Here is a 27,555-nt window from a genome sequence, read left to right as displayed (position 1 = left end):
GATGCTGTAATTTGGACTGGTTGTTGGACATGACCCGAGGTCTCCTCCAATAAACCTATCACAGATGGCTCAGGATGACTGTCAGGCAATGGAACAATGACCAGATCTCCCTGCCGCCCCGAAGGGAACCAACTCTGCCAGCTTGACCTAGTGCCACTCTGCTCCTCCTGCCGGCCCTGACTGCGTGAATCAGGCGATGGCGGAGAACCTGATGGTGCCAAAGGTACCTTACTGGGCATCATCTCTGCAACCAGGGACATGGCTATTTCAGCTTAGCCTTTGTCTCCCTGCCCTCTTCTGATTGTTCTAGTAAACCTAAGACCAATCTCCATGTTGTCCACGATGCTGTAGCAATTTTGTCCTTTCTTGTGGCAGCCCCAAAAAGTATTCCAGTGCTTTGCCATATCTGAATGCTGGAAACATTTTTCACCATAACTGGCAAATTATTCCTTTTACACCACCCCAGCAGACTTCTTATTGCTGTCGCATCGTACTTTATGCCTTTATTTTCAAATATGTCTATTAGCATTGCTAATACAGGGTTTGTCTCTACGTCCGCTTCTGATTGATCATAGATTCGCTAGAACAATCTCCACATCATTAACAAGGCTGTGGCAATTTCATCCCCCCTCGAGGCAGCCTCAAGAAGTACCTTTCCAACACTTTGCCATGTTTGAACACTGAAAACTTTTTTCACTGTGACTAGCAAATCGTACTTTTTACACTACACTAGCAGAATTCTTATTGCCATTTTACCATATTTTACACCTCTTTTTTAAATAGATCTGTAAGCATTGCAAATATAGAATTTATCTCCTTGCCCACTTTTAATTGTTCTAGTAAGTCTAAGACTAATCTCCATGTTGTTAGTGATGTTGCAGTTTTATCTCCCCTTGAGGCAGGCTCAAAAAGTAATTTTTCAGTGTTTTGCCATGTCTGAACACATGAGACTTTTTTGGCAAAATTAGCACATAATTTACTTTACACCATCCTAGCAAAGTTTTAATTGCCATCTTGTTATAATTCATGCTTATTTTTCAAGTATATCCATAAGTATTGTTAACATCAAATTTTCTTCTTCTGAAATCTGCACACCCATATCAATTAGTCCCCGTCTATGTTGTGCACCAAAAGCTGCAATTTAAGATGGACAACAAATATCGCAATACATCCATATTGATTAGTTGCAACAGCTCATGCCTCACTGTGTCTGTTACAGGTTGCAGGTTCTCCCAGTTGTCTCAGCTACATTGGGCACCAGTTGTTGTAGTCGAGCCCAACTCAGCCTCACACAGGGCACCAACTGACACAGCACAGACAGGCTATCAGGCTGCAACAAGGTTTTTTACTATTGCTCATTCTGCTCTCCCTGCTGTTTGTCCTGCCTCCAGAGGTCAGACCACAACACTCCCCCTCCACCTGACCCCCTCTCCCAGTCCTCAGGGCTATTTAACCACTTAGCAGGAAGGAGCTACAGCTGCACATCATCCATGTCAATCAACCCACTGCCGCTGAGGCAAGGCCACAGCTGCCTGTTATCAGTGCTGATCAACCCACTGCCTCCATCCCTCTCAGCTCACTACCTGGCCACCCGTCCCCTGCCATTGCTCACTACCTGGCACAAACACACTCCCCCAACACACGCTGGCTCACTATCTGGCACACCCGCCAACGGTCATAGCTTACTATCTGGCACATGCCCCCACCCCCACACACACCCATGGCAGAATATCTGGCACTACCACCACCCCCACCAGTACGGCTCACTATCTGACACCCCACCTGCCAGTACCAGCTTCTACGGCTCACTATCTGGCACACCCACCCCACACCATGGCTCACTATATGGCACAACCACACCCCTCCATGCCTCACTATCTGGCACCCCCCTCTGCCACTTTGGCTCACTATCTGGCAACCCACTTTCATGGCTCACTATCTGGCATCCTGCTGCCCTGCCAGTACCGGATGCATTGACTCACTATACGGCACACCTCCCGCCCCCCGCCCCCCCCCCCCCCCCCCCGCCCTGGCTGAATATCTGGCACCCCATCTGCTGGTACCGGCTTTAATGGCTCACTATCTGGCACACACACGCATACACGCCCACCCACTCCCCGCCACCATGACTCACTATCTGGCAACCTGCCGCTACAGATCACTATCTAGCACCCCACCCTCCAGTACCAGCTGCTATGGCTCACTATATTGCACCCCGTCCTCCCCACCATTGCTCACTATCTGGCACCCCATCGGCCGGTACCGGCTTTAATGGCTCAGTATCTGGCATACCCACCCCTCTGCCTGGCTTACTATTTGGAAACGCACACACACTGCCGCTGTGGCTCACTATCTTACACCCCACTGGCATGGCTAACTATTTGGCACCCTACCCACAAGTACCAGCTGACAATAGCTCACTATCTGATACACCTGCCCCCTGCCATGGCTCACTATTCTGCACTCCCCCCCGCGGCCATAGCTCACTATCTGGCACCCCGCCACCATGGCTCACTATCTGGCACCTCACCCACCGGTACTGGCTCATGTGGCTCAATATATAGCATATCTCCTGCCACTGCCATGGCTCACTATCCGACACACCATCACCATGGCTCACTATCTGGCACCCCTGCCTCAGTTTCTGGCACACACACACTCCCACACACACCCATGACGCACTATCTGTGACACCCCCACCCCCCGCTGGCCTGGCTCACCATCTGGCACCCCACCTGGCGGTGTTGGCTGACATGGATCACTATATGGCACACACACACCCTGCAATGGGTCACTATCTGCTGGTACTCGCTTTAATGGCTCGCTGTGTGACTCACACACACACACACACAGAGCCCCTGCAGCTGTGGTTCACTATCTGGTACCCCACCTGCCGGTACCAGCTGCTATCGCTCACTATCTGGCACACCCATCCCCTGCTGTTGCTCACTATATGGCACACCTGCCCACCTCCATGTCTCACTATCTGGCACACACACCCATGGCTCACTATCTGGCACACACACACCCCTGCCCCATGGCTTACTATTTGGCACCCCGCCGCCATGGCTCACTATCTCACACCCCACCCGCCGGTACCAGCTGAAATGGCTCACTATATGGCACCCCGTACCTTGGCTCACTATCTGGCACTCCACCAGTCGGTACCAGCTGACATACCTCGCTGTTTGGCACACCACCTCCCTCACCATGGCTCACTATCTTGCACCCCATCTGCTGGTAGCGGCTGCAATGGCTCAATATCTGGCACACATGCACCCCGCCATGGCTCACTCTCTGGCACCCCACCTGCCGGTGTGGGAAACCTCGGCTGGTTTGAGGGATCGGGATGCGAGCTTAACATTAGCCTTGAACATGTACCTGTGCATCCTTGAAGAGCCTGGGAAAGTCCTGAGAGGAGCTGAGCCGACAAGATAAGGAACTGCCAGATGGGCAAGTAGAAGAAGTGTATCAAAGATGTAGCAGAGAAAAGGCCATCCAACCATGAACTGATGGTCTGTGAGTGAACCAATCACGTACAGACACCTATTCTTAAGAAATACATAAAAAGGCTTGTTCGAACAATGAAGGGGGCCCTTTGGCCTTTTGGTGTCGTGCGCGAGCCTTCGTGTGTCGTGTCCGTCTCAACAGCGACACCTGGTGACCCCGACGTGGTCACAGCAACGGCACTGCACGGGCGGCGCCGCGGGGACGGAGCCCCGCACAGCGGAGCAGCGGGGAGAGCTGCCGGAGCCGGCTTTGGGAGGGACACCTGGACACGGTGAGCTGCTGGGGACAAAGGGAAGGACGTTTGGCCGCCGTAACTTACAGTTCATATGAGACGGCGGGATTGAGCGGTGCCGGCGGTGCCCGAGGTAGCGGGGAGAGCCTGTCACCACCGGGGAGGTGGCCCGTTGGGGACTAATCGGTACGGGTTCTTCATTAAGTAAGGAAGAGACGATGAGTTTTGCAAAACGAGGAGTTAAGTTGCAGGAGTGGTTATTGCTAAAAATGTTATTATGGAGTAAAGAACAAGGATATGAAACGGACACTGTAACTTCTTTTAGTGTTTCTACCTAGAAAGGACGAGGCGACAAACTGACTGTGCCACACGGGGGGGGCAAAGACACCGCAGCGATTTTAACGACGTTGGAAAACTGAGAGACTAAAGCCGGCGAGATGAGGCCGAGGGCACTGCCGCTGCCTCTAATGCCGCAGAGTCTTGAACCCCCCGTGCCGCTCCCTCCGAGGAACGGGCTCGGAGAAATGCACCAAGGATGGACGCTGCGGGGACAGCGGGGAATGTAGTGCTGGAAGGAGAGAAGATTGCAGATTCTGGAGCACACCCTAAACCCCATGAACCGTGAAGGAGGGTGAAGCTTTGGGAGGACTCTGATGATGAGATGTACACGAAAAGCTTTCTGACAGCTTGTGATAAAACTTATAAAACACCTGCAGAGCTGTTAAATGAGCCAGAACCGGTGCCCTCGGTTGACACCAAGAATTCAATTCCAGTAGAGCCACCGGCTCCACCATCTCCTCTTTCAGATGAGGGAGAAATTCAGTATCCTCCGCTCCTAGATGAAGGGCCTGATGACTGGAATAATCCGGTGGGGAATAAGGGTGGTGAAAGAATGAACAGGGACAGAAAGTGAAACGACAATCAGAGAAAGCTTTTGGGGGTCCCCCTTGTAGAAAGATGCCACAGTCGTGTGATTTACCTCCTGCACATATTACTGCTAGTCCATATAATCCTCTAACGTTTTGGCAGAAGGTAAAAGCACAGGCTTTGCAAGAAGGGAATTGGGATTTATCTGAGGCGATAGACACCCCAATGTCAGAGCCTGCTGCCGAACCTTCTGCAACAATGGCATTTCTTGTTGTGAAGGGGGACACAGCACAAGTGATAATGAACAAACACAAAGCGTATTCATGGAAGGTAATCCAAGATTTGCAGAAATGGGTAGCACAATGGTCCAAATTCTCCAGCAACTATGCAATTTATCAGGCTATTGACTATGGAAGAAATGGCACCTTATGATATTGCTATGTTAGCAGATAATGTTCCAATCAGTGCAATGTGCTGTTTTTAAATTATATGGGCGCAGAAGGCTGATGCCCAAGTACTTTGAAATTTGCAGGTTCCACAAGATGATGTAATTTTTGGTAATGGTTCGGATGTGCTAACAGGAACAGGACAGTTTTCTAATTCGCAACATCAGGCACAGTGGCATCCGTTGGTTTTAGAACAGGTTAAGGCTGTGGGTATTGAAGCCTTAATGAGGACAGCCGAATTAGCTGAACCTAAAGCCAAGTATACTACAATTCAACAGGGAGCTGGAGAAACGTTTTTTGCAGTTTATTGGAAAGTTGTGAGCTGCAGTGGAAAGACAAGTATTTGATGGGAATTTAAGGACTATTATAGTAACTCAATTTGTGAGAGACAATGCAAATACTGGTTGCCAAAGAATTATTGAGACATTGCCAGGGGACCCCACCCTGGAAACCATGATACAAGCTTGGGCCAAAGTGGGATCTGTAGAACATAAAATGATGGCCATGGCTGCTGTGAACACAAAAACCCAGAAACGCTTTAGCTGCAGCCAGAGTGGGCACATTAAAGCAGTGTGTTCTAATAAAAGTAAAAAGGGTGGCATGGCTGGAGTGACAGGAGTGGCAGTGATTACATGTCATAAATGTGGAAAAAATGGTCATTTTGCAAAGCAGTGTCGATCTAAATTTCACTCAAATGGCGAGCCTTTGCTACAGGGAAACATCAAGAAGAGTGTGAGGGGGGCACACGCAGACACAAGTGCCTGCCACATCAGCAAACGATCCATTCCTCAGTCATCCTCAAACACGGGCCTTTGTGGCCAATTATCAGGGAAAACCAGGGGATCAGCTGGCATGGATGTATCCACCACTGACACAGTAACTATAACAACACACAGGGACATAAAGTCCCTTTGGATGCTTGGGGACTTATTGGTAAAGGACTAAGTGCATTATTAATTGGACGATCAAGTGCTACTATACAAGGAATTATGGTACATGTAGGAGTCATTGATGCTATGAGGGACAAATCTAAGCTATGGTCTCGACACCCACTCCACCTGTTATGATAGAAAAAGGCACTTCACATTGCTCAACTTGTACCTTTTGTGAGTTGTGCTCCTAGGACTGAACAGGTCACTCGGGGCACTGGAGGGTTTGGATCCGCTGGACTACCACAAGTGTTTTGGACGCAAACACTGTCTGACAGTCGACCACAAATGGTGTGTACACTATCTATGGATCAGATATCACCAACGTCATTGAAGGTAGCTGGACTATTGGATACAGGTGCAGATGTCACTATTGTTTCTCAATGAGACTGGCCTTCCTCTTGGCCTGTAACATCCACCACTCAAGGAGTTGTGGGCCTGGAGGGAATCGCTAACAAGTCTCGTGGCAGCAAAATCGGTACTTATCGCCAACCCAGAAGGACAGAAGGCTACTGTTTGACCTTATGTGACTGTAGCCCCTCTGAATTTATGGAAAAGAGATGTTTGTCACAAGGGGGGGGTTGAATAACTACAGATTCTGAGTAGGGGTAACTGTGTTGCAGGGCATAAAAAGACCTACAATGGCTTTGAAATAGTTAACGGAAAAGCTGGTCTGGTGAATCAGTGGCCCCTCAATCAGGAAAAGCTTCTAGCCCTGTGAAATTCGGTAGCAGAACAGTTAGCCGCAGGTCACATTGAACCATCTCATAGCCTATGGAACACCCCAGTGTTTGTAATTTAGAAAAAAATCAGGAAAATGGCTATTATTACATGATTTGCACCAGATCAATGCGGTGATGGCAACAATGGGAGCACTGCAACCAGGATTGCCCTCATCCACAATGATCCCCATGCAACGGTCAATTGTTGTGATGGATCGAAAGGATTGGTTTTTTATAATTCCATTAGATGTGGATGATACAGAAAAGTTTGGCTTTACAGTTCCATCAATTAATCATGCTGAACCAAAACAAAGGTATCACTGGAAAGTGCTTCCACGAGGAATGAAAAATTCACCCACCATTTGCCCAATTAGAGAAAAATATTCATCAGGGTACTGTTATCATTGTATGGATGACATCCTTTTAGCTGCTCCAACATCTCCAGTGTTGTCAGCAATGGAATCCGACACGCGAGTTTCACTGGAGCAGTATGCCCTGGTGTGGTGCCAGAGAAGGTACCACCACCGGCCATGGCTTCACTTAGGCATGCAGGTGCTTGACCGAACTGTGCAGCCACAAGTGATCCAGTTAATGATGGAGGTAAAAACCTTGAATGATGTACAAAAATTAGCAGGAATTATTAATTGGATATGGCTTTATTTGGGCCTGACTTCATCACAGCTGAAGCCTCTTTTAGAATTATTAAAAGGGGACACTGATATTGCAGCACTGTGGTCTTTAACCCCTGAAACAAAGCAAACAGTTGAGGTGGTGGAACGGGCAATATAGGAAAAGCATGTTTGGAGAATTGAGATGACTGTTGCGGTACAGGTATTTGTTTTAATTGATGACATGATACCATTTGCAATGATTGTACAGTGGAACTCTGGTTGGGAAGACCCACTTCATGTATTGGAATGGGCTTTCTTGCCTTGTCATAACAAAAAAACTGCTCCTGGCCTATTTGAATTATTGGCACAAATCATCATTAAGACCAGAATGAGATGCTCAGAGCTGTTAGCAAAGGACCCAGAAAGAATTGTATTGCCTGTACAGGTGGACTATTTTGAGTGGTGTCTAGCTAACGGTTCAGCATTGCAAGCTGCACTGACAAACTATACAGGACAAATTGAATATCATCTTCCCTCTCATCCGTTATGTAAATTGGGAAGTCAGATTTGTATTGGCCAGAAAAAACTAAATCAAAAAAACCTGTGACAGGTCCTACAGTATTTACAGATGGGTCAGGAAAGACTGGAAAAGCAGCTGTTGTTTGGTACTATGGTCATCAGTGGCAACACATACTTGAACAACAAGAAGGCTCCCCTCAGATTGTTGAACGTCGTGCTGTTACTTTGGCCTTCCAGCAATTTACTTGTGCAGCGAATGTTGTTCCTGACTCAGCATATGTAGCAGGGTTGGTGCAACAACTGGATAAGGCAACCTTGGGGATGTGAATAGAGCCTTGTTATTTGGTGTGCTACAGCTATTATGGCTGACGATTCAGAAAAGATCACAACCATATTATGTTTTCCATCTTAAAAGCCATACCACTTTGCCTGGATTTCTGGCAGCTGGTAATGAGCGGGCAGACCAGTTAGTCTCAGCTGTAACAATGGGACCAGTGCCTAACGTGAAACTGCAAGCAATTGAATCCCATCACTTTTTACATCAAGGCTTTCGTGCCTCAAAACGTCAGTTTCATTTAACAACTGCAGAGGCCTGTTCTATTGTTTCAGCCTGCCCTGACTGTCAGGGCAAACATGTACCTGCATATTATGTACAAACCCCAACAGGTCTACAAGCTTTGCAGATCTGGCAATCTGATGTTACCCACATTGGAGAATTTGGTAGGTTAAAATATGTGCATGTGTCTATTGACACATTTTCATCAGTCATAGTAGCTACTGCACACACAGGGGAAACAGCTTGGGATGTCATTTGACATTGGCAATGAGCTTTTGCTGTATGTGGTGTTCCACATCAAATTAAGATCGATAATGGTCCCGCTTATGTTTCCAGTCGAGTGAAAGCTTTTTTACAGCTTTGGGGGGTACCCATGTCACTGGTGTCTCTTATTCTCCCACCGGGCAGGGCATTGTGGAACGTTCACATGGCATGCTCAAACGCCTTCTTCAAAAACAAAAAGAGGGAATGACTGGTGAATCCCCTGAAGTGCGGCTAAATAAAGCCACGTATGTGCTGTATATTGTTAATATAACAGAGGATTTGCAGGAGCCACCTATGGTTCACCACTGTGAGTCCCTACGTAAACTGACCACTGTCTCCACTGGCGTTAAGGTTAGGGTGAAGGACCTACAGAGTGGTCAGTGGTCACCTCCATGTGATTTATTAACCTGGGGAAGAGGGAATGCTTCTGTCTCCACAGATGGTGGACCCTGGTGGATTCCTGCTCGCTGCATTCGACCTGTTCTGGATGATGTACAGAAGTGATGACTATTATCATCCGCCTGTGCTACCTGATACCAATGTCTGGCTCACCCTTGCCAATGCAACCAATCAATCTACACTGTGTGTTGCCATGATTAGCCCAGTGAACCCATTCCGAACATGCCTGGTGGGCATTCCTCTTACTGAGAAGGAATGGAATTCATTGTATAATCAGGTTGTACAAGGGGCTTGCATCAGTCTGGGCGTTCAGGAACCAAAATGGTGGTATGAAGTGAAGAAATTACAAGTAGATGATGGATGGGATTGGTTAAATAACTTGTTTAAAAACTGGGGACTGTCAGGGTGGTTGTTGTCTCTGATAAAAACTGGGATGTTGATTTTGTTCATTATTGTAGTTGTGTTATTGATGTTGCCATGTCTTGTGTCTCTGTTGCAAAGGACCCTGCAATGGACAGCATGGGCAATTTTTGTAGCACAAATAGAAAAAAGGGAATTGTGGGAAACCTCAGCTGGTCCGAGGGGTCAGGATGCGAGCTTAACGTTAGCCTTGAACATGTACCTGTGCATCCTTGAAGAGCCTGGGAAAGTCCTGAGAGGAGCTGAGCCGACAAGATAAGGAACTGCCAGATGGGCAAGTAGAAGAAGTGTATCAAAGATGTAGCAGAGAAAAGGCCATCCAACCATGAACTGATGGTCTGTGAGTGAACCAATCACGTACAGACACCTATTCTTAAGAAATATATAAAAAGGCTTGTTCGAACAATCAACGGCCTTTTGGCCTTTAGTTTTGTGTACAATCCTTTGTGTGTCATGTCCGTCTCTACAGCGACAAGTGGTCAGAAGGCTGTTCATCACCTTCACAAGCAACTTAGGAGTAGGTATCAATGACAGGTGAGGTATCAATCTTTACAAATAATATGAAGCTATTCAGGATGGAGCAACTGTCAGGGACTGCAGAAGCTGCTAACAAAACTGAATAACTGTTTAAAAGTATTTTGCACCCAGTTCTTACATATGTAGCTTTATTTGCCTCATCTCATAAAGACAGAGTGGAGAAAAAGCTCATAGAAGAACAGCAAAGATCACAGGTATGGAGTATCTTCCATGTGAGGAAAGACTGTGCAGACCAGGACTCTTCAGCCCAGAAAAGATCAAGTATGTGACAGAGGCACATAAACCTGTAAATAGCCCAAGAAGTTTACTGTTTAGTTTCTTTCCCTGTGGAACAATTAGGGTTCATCCAATGAAGCTTACAGGAAGCAAGTTCACACTGAACAAAACAGGGTGAATCTTTATGCAATATGTAGTTAAACTGGTGGAAACCCTTGCTGTAGGATGCTATGAATGATAACCATTTACACGATCTCAAGAGGACACTGTATAAAAGCATGGACAAGAAATCCTGTTGAGCTATTAAATACAAAGATTTATCTAAATCCCTCTGGAGAAGTCCATAAGCTGCAAATTCTTGGCAAGAGTGCATACCACGAGATGTCATTGGAGGCTTGCATCCCCGGGCACCTGCTGGTGGCCACGATTGGCAAAAGGACACAGGATTAGACACCGCACAGCCATTTCTTAAGGTCTGCTCCCCTCAGGACACTTGGAACAGCTTCTTTAACTGATCATGTATCAGTTAGATATAGCCTAACTGATTATACCCTAGTCAGCAGAGTTACAAAAAGACCCAGCAGCTGTATATTGAAGCCAAGAAAGTTCAGGCTGAGACACAGGTTTTAAACACATAAGGTCATTTATGTTTGGAAACCTTAGTACAGCCACAGCACACTTCTGCTCATTGAAAGCTTTTGAAGAAACTAAGATTTCCCTGTGGCTGATCTTAGCAGAACAGGAACGGCTTGCTCTTGCCGACTGTCCTTTCTTTTGCTAGCTGCATGCTTCCTAAATCCCTCCCTGCTAATGAGGGCCACAGAGAGGCCACCAGAACCCTTCTCCTTATAAAGAAGCTGAATAATTGCTATCTCCATGTGCCACTCTCTCCGTACCCTTCCCAGCAGGTGCACTGGCTCTTCCCTTGCTACGCAGCCGCTCCTCGCTTCCCCAGTTGCTGCATTGCTGCCCCTATCAGATCTTAGGAGCTCTCCTAATGTTGTAAACTGAAGGAGGGTGGCTATCCTCATTTCCCGCTCTTGCTATTAATCCTACTCTTCTGTCCTTGTCAAGATGCCTATTTCCACCTTCGCCCTGCTGATCTCCCACCTTCCAGGGCCGATGTCTCCCATGCAGCCGCCCCTGGCATGCACCTGCCTGCACCTGCCTGCACCTGCCTGTGACTCTTGCTGCTCTCCGCAAACCTCGCCTTGCCCTCTGCAGAACAATGGGGCTCGCTGGGCTGCTTTGCCTCTTTGCTCTGTTTTCTTTTGCCTGAGCTCTAACCGGGGAATTGTTCCTTGCTTTGTGCTTAAGGTTAAGAAGCTGAACTAGTTCCCCAGGTGTTCCTTATTGAAAATGTCCCAAACGCAAAAGTAGTTAAGTATTTATATGCCCCTTGTTACTCTTGAAAGGAAAAGGAAAACACACTTTCCCTACCATTGTCCGTGTTCGACATTTGCCATAGCAAAATTTACAGAGGAGTTTGGTGAAAGTAATGCTCAAGTCTGTAAGAATATAAACTATATCTTATAAAACAAGCTCTGGTTTTATCTCACAGCTCCCATCTCAAGTTGCTTTCACTTGGTCCTTAGTAATAAAGTGGTACCATAAACTTGTTTTATGTCCTGCTCTGTAGTAAAGCACAGTGTAGTAGATGGCAGACACAAGAAATTTATATTCTTAGTCACTTCACTGTATTAATCACAAATGAGAGCAGTAGCCTCAACATGTCAAATTTATAAACAGCAGAGAAAATGGAGATGGACCAAAGTAAATGTATGAAGAAAAGTTCGGTCTTTACCAGCCCGTGATGACTGATGGTGCAATTTGCCTATGAATGGTGGAAGGGAGTCAGAGAGGGTCTTAGACTTTCTCTTGTGCTATCCTCCTGCAAATGGTTGGACTCAGGGCTGGTGGGTGTGCACGTGTTCTTTGCAGAAGCACTCTGCGAGTGAATGGTGAGATGTGGTGCTAGCAAATATGAAGCTCAGTGCATGTGCAAGTCCTGATGCAGACAGAAGTGGAAGAGTGAATGATGCATCAAAAATAAGCCTGATACTGCAACTGTGACTAGCTGTGCCTTTGGAGAGAGCAGAAAACTAGTCATGCGGTAAGTGTGCCTGAAGCTTATCATCTCCATATAAAATTACCACTTTTCTCCACTATTGAAATAGCCAGACCACATACGCATTAAGCAAAACAGCTTTTGGACTGTCACTGTCTTTAAGCACCAGCAAGAAAATATGAGTTTGTTTTCCTGCTTCAGATACTTCAGATTCTGTGGGACATTGACGTTTTCTTACAAGCCACCTGTGAACTTAGTCATGAGAGAAGGGCAAGTTAATAAGGCAAACAATGTTTTTCCTTTGTGGCAAGTGGTTTCCCTTGAATGTCTGTTTCTTCTGTGTGTCCAGGGGCTGTGACATAGTCCTGCAGACTAAAATGCAACCCCCAACAAACACTAACAATAAAAAAGGAAAGCAAACAGAAAAATACCTTACTGTCTCAGAGATTTGCTTTTCCTTGCTCTTTCTTCTTACCTCCTTGGTGTTTTCCACATGAAATCCCGAGGCTTGACAGTCACACCATGGGCAAACAAGCAGGGCTGGTCTTTCGTGTTCCTGCATTCAGCGTGGTCCTCACAGCTATTTTGATGAGAGTTGTGGGAGGGCAGGAGGGGTGAGCTGAGCTTGGGTGGCTGCTCTGGCTTTCAGATGAAGCTGTATCTCCCTAGTACAAAAGACAGTCAGTGACTGCAGAGCCTGGACAACTGACAGACCATCCTAAGTCCCTAACCAGAGAGCTCCAGCGATGGGAGGAATAATAACAGACATTGAGTTGCCTCCCACTGAAAAACTAAAGGAAGAGGAAAAGCTAGCACAAAGTTTCTGGAGGTCATAATCCAAGAGCTCTGGGGCATCATGCTGTCGGTGGGAAGAATTAGTGGCTACAGAAAAAAGGTTAAATGCCAAAGTCAGGAGTAATCTGGAGAGCTACAAACACAGAAAGGAGAGGAGGGTGGACAGACAGCCTGGAACATGCCTGGGTCATAGGTGAGCATGAACCAGGTGTTGGTTCAGCCTTGTGGACATCAAGAAAAGATATGGCCCTGTTGTATCCTGCACTGGCACAGCTTGTTGTTGGTTTTGTGCATTGAATGTGCTGCACCTCTCTGGCCCTGGCTGAGTTAGTGCGTAGGCAGAGACCCACTCTCCTGTCTGGCACAACACTTCCATTACAGCCCTGACACATCTTGCCTGCTTCTGGTTCTGCAGAAGCTTGTCTCTTGCCTGTGTGAGACCCTCTTGGGAAAGCTGGCCACCAGAAAAGGCAGTTTCCTAACGTGGGGAAGAAGTTGATAGAGCAGGGCCCTGCAGGTAACTTCAGTCACCTTTGCATAGTCCTACTCAGCTTCTCCTCCAGCCCAGGATGAGGATGCACAGCAAGGTAAAGAGAGAGAACACAGAGCTCAGAACAGATAGGATGGGCTACCTATGTAGCTGTTTGTGCCTTAATGGCATTTGTCACTGTGCAGGTGGCTGGAGAACCAAGACAGTATGTAAAGCCGCCTTCTGACCTTCTTTAGTGCTGTGCATGTCAGCTCAGCCACATGCACACAGTCACGCTTGCAGAAGTGGCAGGTTGACATCCAACACAAAAGTACTGTGAAGTATCATTCTGTGCAAAGCCCAGGGTGTGCATGGGTGAAATACTGGTATTTTGCCATTCTGGTATGTATCTTAGTGACATAGTTCTGCACAGTTGCAAACAGAATTATAAAATGGGTTTCTTTCTACCTTTTTTTTATTTTCTAAAACAGGTGTGAAGAGAGAAGTACAGAAAGATCAGGATGCTAACAGACCAGTTGCCTCATCCCCTAAGAGGTCAGTGGTAACAACCACCAGGCTCCATTCACCAGGTAATGATGAACCAAAAACCACTGCCTCAGGGAAGATTTTATCTTGTTGATTTTGCATTTTTTGTGAACACACTAAACTGAGACCTGCTATTAAGTGAAGACTGATTGCGTCCAAGGTTCATTAAGCTGGCTCTGAGTACAGTGGGCTTTATCATATCAATGCATGAGCTGAGTAGACTTTTGTTTTCTTTGTTACAACCATGAAGTCATCTCTCCTTCAAAACAATTACAACCATAAAGTCATGTCTCCTTCAAAACAAAGAATTGTTGCTATTACATGTTTAAGGTCACAGGAAAATTTATTTTTATCATTACAATTTTCTTATATAACAAGAGAACAGATAGTTATAGTGAAATAAAAGCACCTCAGATACCTGGAATGATAGTATATTGCCTGGGATCTACTCTTAATGTTGTGCAGAAGCGCTAAATTTCCTGGGCTATTTCTGTGCATGATTGGAAGAGGGATTATCTATAGAAATAACCTTCAGAGTGCTATTGGGGCATTGTCAATTTACCTCTAAATATTGCGTACAAACACATGGTTTTAGCATTTCTAAAGAATACGTTTGTTTATTTACTAAAATGAAGAGAATTTATTTCTATTTATGTTTCCTAAGTGTACATTAACAGATGTATAAGGTACCTAAAGGCTTTTCTAAGGCTGGCCTTTGGCTGATCTAAATGCTTCTGAAATGCGTGGGCATGGTCCCAGTGATTTCTTTGTGCTTGCAGTTTATCTTCTGTTCCGTTGCCTCATTTTTCAGACCCTACTTGAATACTTCAAATGTCATCTCTACAGTTATACGATGCTTGAGTTGTTATTATTATGTGGGGCAGAAACCCATGTTTCTTCATTTGATGGTAAAGTATAAAAAATGTAGAACAGCTCTTTGGCTCCTATAACATTCATCGAGAGTCTCTTCATGTTTACTAAACGCAAACTCTTCTCCTTCCCATCCAACAAAATCAAGAAAATGGAAGGTTAAATTTAATCTTCCCAGGCACCAGCAGGATTCAGAATTCTTCTCCTCACTAAGCTATTAAGGTAAAAATATGAACTTAACACTGTCTTCTGAATCATATAATTTTAGGCTGTTTTGCAACTGGTGAGATCACCAAGAGAGATCCAAAGAAAAATGTGTTGTAGAGAGTGCTGGAGCATCAGCTCACCAGCATTTATAACTTTGGGACTCCAGTTTAAGCACCAGAACCAATTGTGGTGGTAGCAGCATGATACAGAACAGCTGATTTGCTTCCACTAGAACTGAAAAGCAAAATGAAACATAGGCATATTTGTACTGCGTATTTCTGTTGTCTTAAGGAGGCCTGCATTTCCACAGGTCACTTAATGGTTTTCAAGGCTGAAATCTTTGGCATATCCAATTCGTAAGTCCTCAAATGTTCCTTCGTTGTCATGAGAGGTTGAGTAAGTGCCCTCTCTCCCACTGTACAGAGTGATTCAGGATTTCTTAAGCTTGGTTGTCTGAAATTATGGCAACCTAAAAATTTTTATCACTGTAAGGATCAAATAGGAAGATAAACCTAATCTTTATTTTTTGAGAGTAGCCTTTAGCATTCTATGAAATGACAACAGTAATAACCAAGCAATAAAGACAGATGATGTTTTCACCTATTTAACAATTTCAAAAAACAATCAAAGCAGCCATTAAACAGGGCAAGGAGTGAGTGTAGCTGGAGCTAAGGGGTGGTAGCACAGCCTTTCCTCCATCACAATCACAAACTTGTGAGACATTTACGTTTTGTGATAGGAGAGCACGTGTCCTCCAGGTAACTCTGCCACACCATGTGGCCATGAAACAGGCTGTAAAACTTTTGAGTGCTGTCTCTAGGTTGTGTTTCCTCTGTTACTGGCCTCCTCACATGCAGTTCTTTTAAATCAGTGCTGGTCTTTGACTGTCATGCAAATTATTTTAGCCTTGAATCTTATCTTTAGACTTTTGGTCAGTCCTCCTGCAGACTTGCAAGGAGTTCTGAGATGCAGAGTCTCATAGTGATATCAATTTTATCTATTGATGCAATCCCATTCCTGAAATATGTGTATAGGAACAGGTGTACATAGATGCAGGTGCTCTGCATCCACTCCATTCTAGGACGGTGCCGTCTGTTTCTGACATCTGTCACTCTACAAATTGCTTGTTATCATTCCTCTGGAAGTAATTTTCTCACTTTCCTTATGAAAGTGTTCAAAATTGGACAGTTAAAAGACAAATGAATTGCATTCCCCATCTAAATCCTCATGGACCGTGTTAATTGTGAGTATATACTTGTCATGTCTCCTCAGTTCAAACACAGGTAGATAAAAAAGACCTGGAAGTTTTGAAGTGGATCAAAGGGTTCAGTTATTTCAGCGTGCACTAGGTCTCCCCCCTGGTCCCACCATCAGCAAAAAGGACATTCAGGATCAGGGCCGGCATCGTTAATACATACCCTGTTCTGTGCAGAGCAACGGAAGAGAGACATGAATGGCAGAATAAGCTTAGTAAGCTGCTTTTCAGACGTAAATGAACTGAGAAATTCATCCCTGAGGAGAATAGCACAATTTCATTTACAAGGACGGCTTATAATACTGACGAGGACAACACAGAGATGTGCGCTTCAAACGTTCCAGTGAACAGGAAAGCTAGAAAGATATGACAAAGCAACCTGATGGGTTTCTGTTTTAATTAAAACTGGACTGATTTCAAGGGCTTCCCTTTACACTTCTTCCTATGCTTTTTGTTGTAACATCACCATGCTGCCTCAACAACCCAAGATTTTTATACTAGAAAGACAGATATTTGTGGCCGTTGCTCGTATGAATCTCTTATTTTGTGATAATACCTACTGCCCAGCTAAGAGCCCCTTTACATGAATGGAAGAATCTGTAAGAAAATATTCCTGAACAAAAAGGTGTACAGGCTTTAAATGACATGAAAATGGATAGAGGGCAATGGCTGTGCTGGTTGAACTCTTAATGACAGGAAGTCCTCTCTCTCTCATCCTGTATTGTATTATTTAGGACTCGCAACATCATAAAGTTAGTCTTGACACGTTGGGAAACCTGGTATTCCTCTTTACAAATGCCAGTCATGGGCACAAAGGGTTTCAAAGGCTGTTTTGCACTCGTGACTCTGCAGTTGCAGCGTGAGATACTTGGGGTCATGAAGGAGCATCTCTGGAGCTAGTTCCCTGTAAGTTTAGCCTGGAGCCAGAACACGGTCCACCATATTGGAAGACATGCTCCCAGTGGCTCCACGCAAGTCAGAGATCTAAAAAAGTAGGAATATGCTCCTGATGTATTGTTCTGGAAAAGCTATGCTGCTTCCCTGCCTGACGTAGTAAAATTGCCCTGAGGATCTGTTTGCACACCTAGGCCATGGTCTTAAAAACCTAAAATTTCTAAAGCACATCTATGAAAATTACCTCTGGAGCAATGCTCTGCTTCATAAATTGGTTCTAACTCATACCATTAGACGCATCTCTGTGGAAGGATTCTTCTGGTTTGGGGGAAAGGGGTAGGTAGTATCCACAGACAACTAGTTGGAGACATTGTGTCTGTGTTGTTTTGCAGGAAGTGTGTACTACAAGACTACGACCACAAGATATTATTCCTTCTTTTTTTTTTTCTTCAGATTCTTCCGTACCCAACCCTTGCTGCCAGCACAGCAATGTTCACTTCCTCTATATACAGATCAATGTCCTCCATTTCTAGTAACACATGGGAACAAGGTGTCTGACTGTTTTCTGCCTTTTTCTTACTGACTCTAGCTCCTAGGGTAAAAGCTTGATACTAGTGGGAGGAGATCAAGAAATGAACCAGAGATTCCTGGACAGTATTCAGGAATGAGCTGCAAAGCAACAACTGAGGAGACACTAAGGGTAGCAAAAAGGATCAGTAAATCAAAGGTATTGCCCCAGCCTGATGTTTGCAGAGAGTTCTCAGAAGCTAAGAAGATAAAGACAAAACAGATGGTCCAAGCAGTGGCCTGAGCAACCTGACACTACCAGAACACTGCCCTTTCTTGCTTCATCCTCCTGTATATCTCCAGAGAAATGAATAGCTGACTCAAGCAGCATATGAACTTAAATTAGGATAAAAGCTCACTTCCCTGAAGTGGCTTATCATGAGTGAGCTTTAGTTCCTGAGCCATTCACATGAATATGACACCGTGTTTGAGCTGATATCCTGAAGACAAGCTACACTAGTGGTTTCAACTCTTTATACAGGATCAGACTTGTTTCAAGCCAACTTGGAGCATGTCAGAGGAGCCAGAGTCGGTCGGGGCCCATTTCTGCAGGCAAACCTTAAAGTGCTGCTGGTGTGACTGATGGTGCAGAGAGAGCAGCCATGCAGAGTCAGTGGTGGAACAGTCAGCATCATATGGCACCTGGTGGCATTTCTGTACAAATCTGTTTTGTGCTGCGACTTTAGAAGTGTTACAAAGGGCAGAGCAAGGGGGACTGGCAAGGTAGACTGCAGTATTGCTGAGAAAAAGAAGTCGTGAATCCCAATAGCAAGCAACCCATGCTATGTTTGCATTCAGGGAAGGACAACTCCAGTCCCACATTGTCCTATTTGGAGGCAAAAGGAAATCTACAAAGGCCGTCTGGCACCTCTGTCAAGTCACCAGGCTTGGGGTTGAGGTGGCCAAAGAAATCATGTGTAGAGTGTAAACATCATCCTACTGTTTCCCACATCCACAACAGGATAAGATGAATCTCACTCTGGAAATGCCCATTTCTCTCACTGTTATTCAAGGGAGTCCAGCATCACACATCAAGATGCAGACCTCTGTTCTTGTAGATGTCTAACATAGGTGAGAGGGAACCTTCCTCTAACAACCTCAGTTCTCAGTAAGACATTCTTAGGAGAGCTCTGCCTGGCTCATAGCAGACCTTCAGGCTCAGAGCCTGAGGTGAGATGACTGTTACAAAGGTTTGAGCTTTGGCCCCTACGTAAACATATTGCACTGTGCTCTTGCTTTTTTTGAAAGTCATTACAGATCTGTGTGAATGCTACAGACCTTTTTTCCTTTTATAGGGCTGAGTCCCAAGGGCCTTAGAAACACAGGAAGGTCATGTCCATACATATAAAGGGACCCTGATGGTCTTTTCTTCTCTCCTTCATAGGACATCCCAAGCAAAGGCCAATCACCCCAAAGAGTGGGTTTTCCCCCAAACCGGGAGAGAGTAGAGATGCCGAAAAGCAGTTCATTCAGAGACTGAAGGAAGAGTGTGATGAGCCGTCCCAGCAACTAAACAATATTCCAGATGAGCTTAAAAGGTCCAGCTGTGGCTTTGATGTCTTTGCTATAACAACACAGGACTTTTTCAGGCAGGTAAGTGCAATGAGTACTTTCTACCATTGGAAAGATACTTTGCCTTTACACCAGCCACTTGCCCAGATTTATTCCACAGTTGTTGAAACTTTATTCTTGGGAGCAAAGCATGTAATTTCTTTGCAACAGTTTATTATGATGAGGAAACCATAATTTGATGCCATGTATTTGAAAATCAAGGTTCAGGAACTTGGAAGAGGAAGAATTGTCACTGAAGTATTTGTCATGGAGGGGTTTCAGGGTGTTTTTAGGAGTAAAGCAGATGCACAAACTTAGAAGTACCAGTCCCTGACTGCTACAGCTGGAATGGAAAGTGTAACTGAGATCTTGATACTTGTGAACAAATGCAAAAACAATTCATGCATTTGGTCAACCAAAGGCATTGGATGAAGGAAAAGATTTGCTTTCTCACAGTACTTACCTACTCATGTTTATCAATATGGTGATAGGCACTTTATATATATATATATATATATTTAAAAAAAAAACCGAATAAAACCCAACCTGCTGCTCACCACAGATCAGTCAGAGTGTCCCTGTTACAGAGGTGCCAGTTCCTGAAGACGTTAGAATAACATTATCTCATCATTTAGGAGATTACATTCAGCAGGTATAGAGAACATCAAAGAAAATGTTGCCAAAAATTAGAGAAGCTTATTTATTCACTAAACCTCAGACAAAATGAGTAAATTTTAAGACAACCATGAAGGACTTGTTTCAAAAGCCATTTACTGATCTGGGAAATCTAGCTGGGCTCTGAGGTCAAGACCTGGTTCACCTGATGCTCGTGTATTTTGTACCATCCCAGATTAACCTGGTGTTCCAAGTATTTGTAAAACAGGCAGACAGTCACCAGCAGTAGGACCCAAGGTTTGGAGAATATCCTTAATTGCCTGTTTGGCTACTTTTGGAAGAGGCAAGAGTAAACTTTCAGTATTAACTGGGATGAAAAAAAACCAACAAAACCCAAAGCACAGATTCAAACAGTCTTTACAACTTCTGAAATACTTGATTCAGTTATTTTTTTATATTAGTGGGAAAGGTTACCTTTGAACAAATAACCATAGTTCACACTTTTCCCTAAGCAGGAGCTGATCTTGCTAGGGGGAGCTTCAGTGAACTTTAAAAAAAAAGGGGAATTTTTAATATGTACTGAATATTTTAAATACTTTCTCAGGGGATTTTCCCTGTCCATTTTCCTAGTCTTGACATTTCTGGGCTTGATGGGCATTTGTAAAGCTTTTTTTTTTCCTTTTGTTTTGTTTTTTTTTTATTATTTTTTTTATTTGAGCTGACTGCGGAGCGTCCTTGATTAAAGCAGAGGGAAACAAAAAAGGTCAGAGCAGTGTACGCTCAGCTTTGTCTATGTGTTGTCCACTGGGGAGAGATTTTTCATCTCATGCCTCATTCACAATTTGCTGAAGGAATTCTGTAAGCTTGGGCATACCTCCTGTGCATCCTCTGGATATATTTTAAGTGAGAACAGCTGCTGCAGCTGAGCTTTCAGATGACTCTCATCCAGCTGGCGCACGTTAGATCTGTCCTGAGAATGCCTACTAAACTGAACACCTCAGGGGACTTTATTTAATAGAGTCCTCTCCAAGTCCTGCCAGGTGTAGCTGTGCCTCATGTTTCCAGCTCCTCTGCACCATCAGGCCAGCCGGGGGTTTGCAGTGATATTCCTCTGAATGCCTGGGGCTCTTGGAGGTGAAAAAGAATACACTTATATACTTTAAGCACCTTCAGGCTTGGGCAGGATTAGAGGTAGATTTTCTCCAGATCCACTGCTGGGCCGGTTTACCTGTGTTCAGCCTGAGTGTCACTTTCTTCTGGGCTTGCCTGGTCACCCTGGAGTATATATATGTGCACGTCATCATTCAGTGCAGTGTCAGACACCTGCATCTTGCCGCTCACCGCTGGGAGCCATGAAACACGGACCTCTCCCAGGCAAAGACACCCCCGGCTTCCCCGGGTGATGAGCTGCACAGTCAGCATGAGCCCAACAGTTATCCATTAGTCCAGGGGTCCTCAAACTACGGCCTGCAGGGCGGATACGGCCCCCCAGGGTCCTCAGTCCAGCCACCGGTATTTACAGACCCCCCCGCTGGGGGTTGGGGGGGGAACCAAGCAGCCGCAGATGGCTGCCTGCCACTGCATCCGCGCGCCGGCCCCCTGGTTAAACAGTTTGAGGACCCCTGCATTAGTCACTTAGGTGTGGTACCTACATTAAAAGTATGGTTGCTTTGGGCTCCATTTTTAGGGAATGGAGGCAGGTGAGCACTTCCAGGAGACCGTTTTCAGCACCAAAGATCTGAATTTCTGCTTGAGGTACTTGCCTGTACTGTACCCTCCAGGGATGCCTAAAGCTGCTGCACTTTTAAATTCAATGCTGAAGTTGAGAGACTACACGTGAAGGGATGATCTGGGAGTATTCAAGCAATTGTGTAACTGGTCAGTCTGTTCTCCTGCAACATAGACACAGACTTCCAAGTTTTCGAGTCATTCAAAAATACAATCTGTAGACATTTTCTGAGATGGCATTATTGTTTGAAAGCTTGAGCAAAATTGCATTGGTTGGCTTTGAGTTAGGGCAGCATGAAAATAGAGACTTTCCCCATTATAAAAATAATACTTCTGTTTGTTCCTGAGAAGCCTGCAGGCAGAATGGTTGAGGTCTGAGTAGAACTGCAGTTTGGCAAGGGAATAATATTGATTCAGGAAAAAGGTGGGGCCTTATTCCAGAGAAATTTGAGCTCAACTTGTCCAACTGGCAGTCCTGCTCTGCTTAGCAGAGGACCCAACCCTACTTTGGTGCTAGGGAGCCTCTTTGGGCCGATAACCAGCCATAGCCTAATTTTAGTATGTGTGTGTCTCTCTCTCCTTGCGCCACATCAAAATAATGCCCAAAACATAGATTTTTATCTGAACTGGAGTTGAATTCTGTTGGAAAATGTGCTCCAGGCAATAAGGACTGGACTGAGTCTTAAAAGCAACCCAAGGACCGGTGTTTTGCACACAGGTAGAGGTCTCCCTGTGCCCGTGGCTCTCTTGACTTGCTCACACCCTTTCTGTTCTCTCTCCAAAGCTGGGAAAGCACCAACGCAAGTGGTCCAATAGACGTGTTTAGCTGAAGAAAGAGCGTGTCAATATGTAGTAAGCAGTGTTGGCCCACACCCATGGTTTCTTTGAGTGCTTTCTAATTTTAAGCACTTGCTGTAGCAACCTTACTTAAGGAGGCATGACCATTTTCTTTGGGTTTCATTGGATTTGTTCAGTTGCTGTTCCAGACCACTGCTGAATGTTATCCTGGAATCATCTCTTTTTCTCAGTTGAAAATGCTCTTAATAGGCAAGAGTCATTTAATCGGCATCAAGGAGTTCACAACATGTAGTGGTACTTAACACAGACGCATTAAATGCCAGCTAAACTAATTTTCTATCTTGTTGAAAAGCCTAGGCAATCAAAGCAAGCGATGGCTGAGGCAGCGGACAAAAACAAAAATTGAAGCAGTGGTTCTGACTTACACATTTAGCTAATTATGAAAAGTAATGATTGCAGTGCATGTGGACAGCATGGCTTTTGATTATTATTTAATTAACAGATGGATTAGTTAAGACCCTCAGATATGCGTGCATGACTCCTATTGACTTTAGGAGCCACTTTAAACTTATTCTGAAGAGGAGCAGATGGAGTTTGTCCCTAACGTCAGATGTTCATCATGTCAATACAACCCTTGTGCTGGGAGGCACCAAACTGCACCAAGGCCCTGGAAAGTGGACTGATGCCTTTCTGCCAGTCCAGCATGCCCAAGCAGCTGTACTGTTGGAGCCCCGTTCATAAGTTCTGCCCCTGAAATTTCAAATAAGGACTCCAGAGCTACAGGGCACGTGAGGAGAAGGGATCGTTTCTGAGCTGCAGACCCCAAGGGTGGGAGGAGGTAAGGGAAAGGGCTATGCTGTGGTAGTCTGTCCCGTACTCTGCTGGGGCATGGAGGGGCTTCCAGACTTGCAGCACAGCCTTGTGCTGCAGTTTCCATCACAGGGGAAAAATTGCTCTGAACAGGTCCTGGCATGTGGGCGCAACCAGATCAGCCTGAAATGGGGGAACCACACAGATGCCCTGAACAAGAGCTGGGACAGCACTGCAGTACCTGACAGCATCCCAACAGTTTGTGTCTACCAACCCTGGGAAAGACGTGTCACCAGTAACCAGTGTATGTGTTTGTCTCCACACCAGAGTGTAAGTTACTTTTGGGTGGGTATACAACACACATCTTCCAGACAAGTAAACGCACATAGCAGTGTCCTGGAAAATCTGGGATGTACAAGAGAAACCTTTGCCCCCATTCAGATAACTGAGATATGTGTGTGCTTTTGTGTATTCTTCAAAGCAATGTTTCTGCCTGTGAAGCGTCATGTAACTACCTTGTTCAAATACTAATGACCTCTTGTGTAAGAGGCAGAATTGGTTGCACTAGTTCCAAGTCACTTGGCACATCCCACCATTGCCTCCAAAACAGTAATTTGGGCTAACATTTCAAGTGTTCATCTCAGGCTGAGCTGAAAATGGTTTATTTCCACAGCTGTCTCTGAAAGTTAATTTAGGAGAAATATATGTATTCTTTGTGCCTGATGGCAGCACAGTGGTAAGAAGCCAGCACTCATCAGAAAGACTGACCTTCTAGCTTTCAGGGGTACTACTTTCCCAGCATTTGCAAAATATATTAGAATTTGGCCCAAGAATAGCTCTTAGAAAAGTGCCGCTACTCTTCTCCCTTGTCATTATCACAACTGGGCCAGATTTCCTGTATGGAGCAAGTTCAGTCTTGTCTTTGCTCCTCCTGGAGACCAGAGCAGTCAGAACAACTCAATCTTTTCATTCTGTATCCTGGAAAAAATCCATTTTGGACTTATCAAGCCCTGACAGTTTCGGGATATGGATCAACAACATTTTATTGCAAGACAAATAGAACATTTTGTTTACTTGGGAGAAAAAAAATAGAAAGAAACTTTGTCATAATTTAGGGCTTTCTAAACTGCTTCTCAATTAGAAATGCACAAGATTTGGTGCTGGGGGTAACTAGTTACAGTAAAACAGTGCAGTAAGAATTGAGAGGTGCTCCTTTCCTTGCAAGCATTGCAGTGAAGACTTTATAATGCAGCTGCTGTGGGACTCACAGGACACTCATCCATGCTTGATCTGCCCAAGGAATGGATCAGGGTTTGTAAACTGAAGGAAGTTGCCTTCTGCGGGTCCCCTGATTATTTGCTGTGGGTGCTAGATGACAGGCAGTGAGAAGATAAGGTGCTGTAGAATAGAAACCTTAAAGCAGCTGAATATCTCTCCCCTCCTTATCTTCTGGGTAATTGAATGTTACCAGAGGACACTACACAGGGCCTATAGGAAGATCACTTCATCTGGTCTCTCCACCTCTGTGCCAGGGTGCGTCCCTCGTTTTCCACCCGGACCTCTTGGTGCTCAGTGCTCTGCTGCTGTGACTGCAGAGCCAGATCCTCACTGCACTGTGCACTTCGGGTCTGCCAGCAAAACCCACGGCTCACCTGACCCAGGATCTAAGCAATGTTTTTCATTTCCCTGTGCTTCAGTGCCTAGCTGTTAGACAGGGATGCCAGGGAACTGCCCTCACATTAGGAGGCCACAGAGGAAAAAAAATGTTATTTCTGATGCACTATCAGGGGTGAGATGACAAAAGAACAGCCTGCGAGGAAGATCAGCACTGCTGTCAGTGCAGAGGGCAGCATGGGTAATAAATAAGGCCTTGGGCTACAGAATGCATTAAAAAGATCAGCAAATTCAGAACTGTACTGACATGCCTGTTCACTGGGCACAGTGGGAGTGCTGTGCTCTACCTTGTGCTGTATCTGTGTGATGGATCTGCCCCACGGAGGGGGCGTCCACCCACCTGGGTACTGCACCGCTTCACTGTGCTGCTGCTGGGCTGCAGATGCAATTGCACACGCATGGGTGTGTGAAGTGGCTGGAGTGGAGATGATGATGGGGATACTGGGTATTGCAAGAAAACAGGGAAACTCCCCACTGAGGGCTCCTGAGGCGGGCACTGTGTGAGGTGGGAGTAGGACCAGGCAGTGCAGTATCCCACTCACCGTACATTTTATACATTTCAGCTGTCTGCTCCTGGGTAGCCCAGGTCCCACGGTAGGATTTTGCTCTGTGATGTGGACTCACTTGCACAAGCTACTTCCTCACGGCAAACAGGGCAATTAGAGCCCCTCTGCCTCTGAGATGCACCCCCTTCTCCCAGGTGTGGCTGGGTACCCCTGCTCCAGGCTGGTGCCTCGTGGCCATATGGCTGAGGTGGGAAGCAGAATCAGGAAAGTAATATAAAAGGAGGCAGAAACTTGCTGGGGCGACCCTGTCTCTAATGTGGTGGATTTCTCTGTCCTGCAGGGCAAGAGTGGGAGTGAGTCACTCACCCACCCTCCCACCCCCATCCCCCTGGGAAGCCGGCAGTGAGCAGCAGGAGCAAATGCATTTGGAGGGGCAGGAAAGGAGCAGCAGCAAATTCCTGTCCCTGCCTGAAATCCTGAGGCTGCAGAGCAGGGACAAAGGTTCTGCAGAAGAGTTTTAGGAGGAAACACTACAGGTCGGTATTTGAGTGTATTCAGGTGGGAGCATAGTTGGGAAAATGGTAGGTGAGGAACTAATTGCTTACTAAAAAGGCTGCTTATTCTGTCTGATGTGCAGAATTAAACTCTAAACTTGGGGTAAGTTATAAAGCAGGTGTGTTTATTGTGGCACCGGGTGCAAGGGGGGTCGCTCCTCTTAACTTGCACACTTAGTTTAACTTACAATAGATATTTATGCAGTGAAGTTGGTTGGTTCTGCCCAAAGTCTACACCTACGAGCTAATATTGGTTAGTTGCTTTCTCGCTTCAGTTTAAAGGTAGAGTTCATTTTTAATTTACTGGGCACGCTTCCAGAGCAGGGGATCCACCCTCTGCTGCGGGGGAGGGGGCATTTGAGCTGGAGGTCACGATCTTCCCTACCACAGTTATTTTACCCTGGTATCCATATCCTTGAGTCTTATCACTTCAGTAGCTTGTTTTCTTTTAGCAGTTAGCACATCCTCGTCAGAAGGCTCCTTACTTACATCCTTGTGGCGCTCACCTACATCTGTACTGACTGTCCCTTCTTGAAGTGCCGAGCAGGTGAGCCCCAGCCCTTCTCTCCAGGCAGTGAGGCTCCTGCCTGCCGGGTGACGGCTCCTGTTACCTGTGCAGCTCCTGCCTGCAGCAGAGCTTTAGGAGTTTCACTGTATTTTCTCGGATCAGAGGGGCACAGACCTGAGCATGACATTTTTTCTACTGGAAGGCAGAGCCGCTCAGCATTAAGGTCAATGTAATTTTTCTGTGTGTTTAGTGGTGATTTGGCTTCAGGAAAATAATGCTTTTGAGGTATGATGTAATGAAATTATGGTTTTAACAGTGTAGGCATTTGCAGTAGAAATACCAGCTTGGATATAAATCATTGAACTGTTTTGCCTCTCTCCAGCATTACCTTTAATGGAAGTTGTTGGAGGGAAATCTATCGTGCCAGAGGTAACAGCCCAGGAGAGCGAGGGGAGGCTGCTGCAGCTCCACGCCCCGGCTCCAGCCAAGGAAGCGTGTTCCAGTGGGCACATGCGTGCAGACCAGCCATACACACCACGTACACGTATACATGCAGGTTAGGGTTAGAGTTAGGTTATGCGGTGTACACACATGTATAGGCAGCCAAAACCAGCCCCCAGCCCCTGACGCCTGCAAGCACGCTGCAGGGGTCTGTGCTTTTACAGTCACAGGTGGGCACCGAGGCCCGGAGGGCGGCGATCTCCCTCCGGGTCTCAGCAGTGGAGCTCAGCAGGAGCCCGGGCTGAGAGAGGGGGGCGGCTGGGGGGGCGGGGGGACACCCCTCCCGGCCGGCGGGCGGGCCGGCAGGCGGTGCCGCGGGGTGGAGCGACCCCGCCCGCCCCTCCCTCGGGGACAGCCGGCGGCTGGAACCCGGTCACCGCCCCCCGCGCCCGGTCCCCGCGCCGGGTGCGC

The 27,555-nt window shown here is 46.0% G+C and overlaps 1 protein-coding gene across 1 annotated transcript; it reads left to right on the top strand.

Moving 5' to 3' along the window:
• The first annotated feature begins 1,428 nt into the window (after window positions 1-1,428).
• On the top strand, window positions 1,429-25,984 carry LOC308066317 (microtubule-associated tumor suppressor candidate 2-like). The gene is made up of 4 exons (XM_080393447.1): window positions 1,429-14,115; window positions 19,284-19,492; window positions 23,555-23,705; window positions 25,922-25,984. The coding sequence occupies exons 1-4, from the start codon at window positions 14,082-14,084 to the stop codon at window positions 25,936-25,938; spliced, it is 411 nt and encodes a 136-aa protein (XP_080249573.1). The 5' UTR covers window positions 1,429-14,081; the 3' UTR covers window positions 25,939-25,984.
• The last annotated feature ends 1,571 nt before the right edge of the window (window positions 25,985-27,555 follow it).

The sequence above is a fragment of the Falco punctatus genome (genome assembly GCF_963210335.1).
Source record: "Falco punctatus genome assembly, chromosome: 6".
Taxonomy (NCBI): domain Eukaryota; kingdom Metazoa; phylum Chordata; class Aves; order Falconiformes; family Falconidae; genus Falco; species Falco punctatus.
This window is presented reverse-complemented; position numbering and strand designations above follow the sequence as displayed.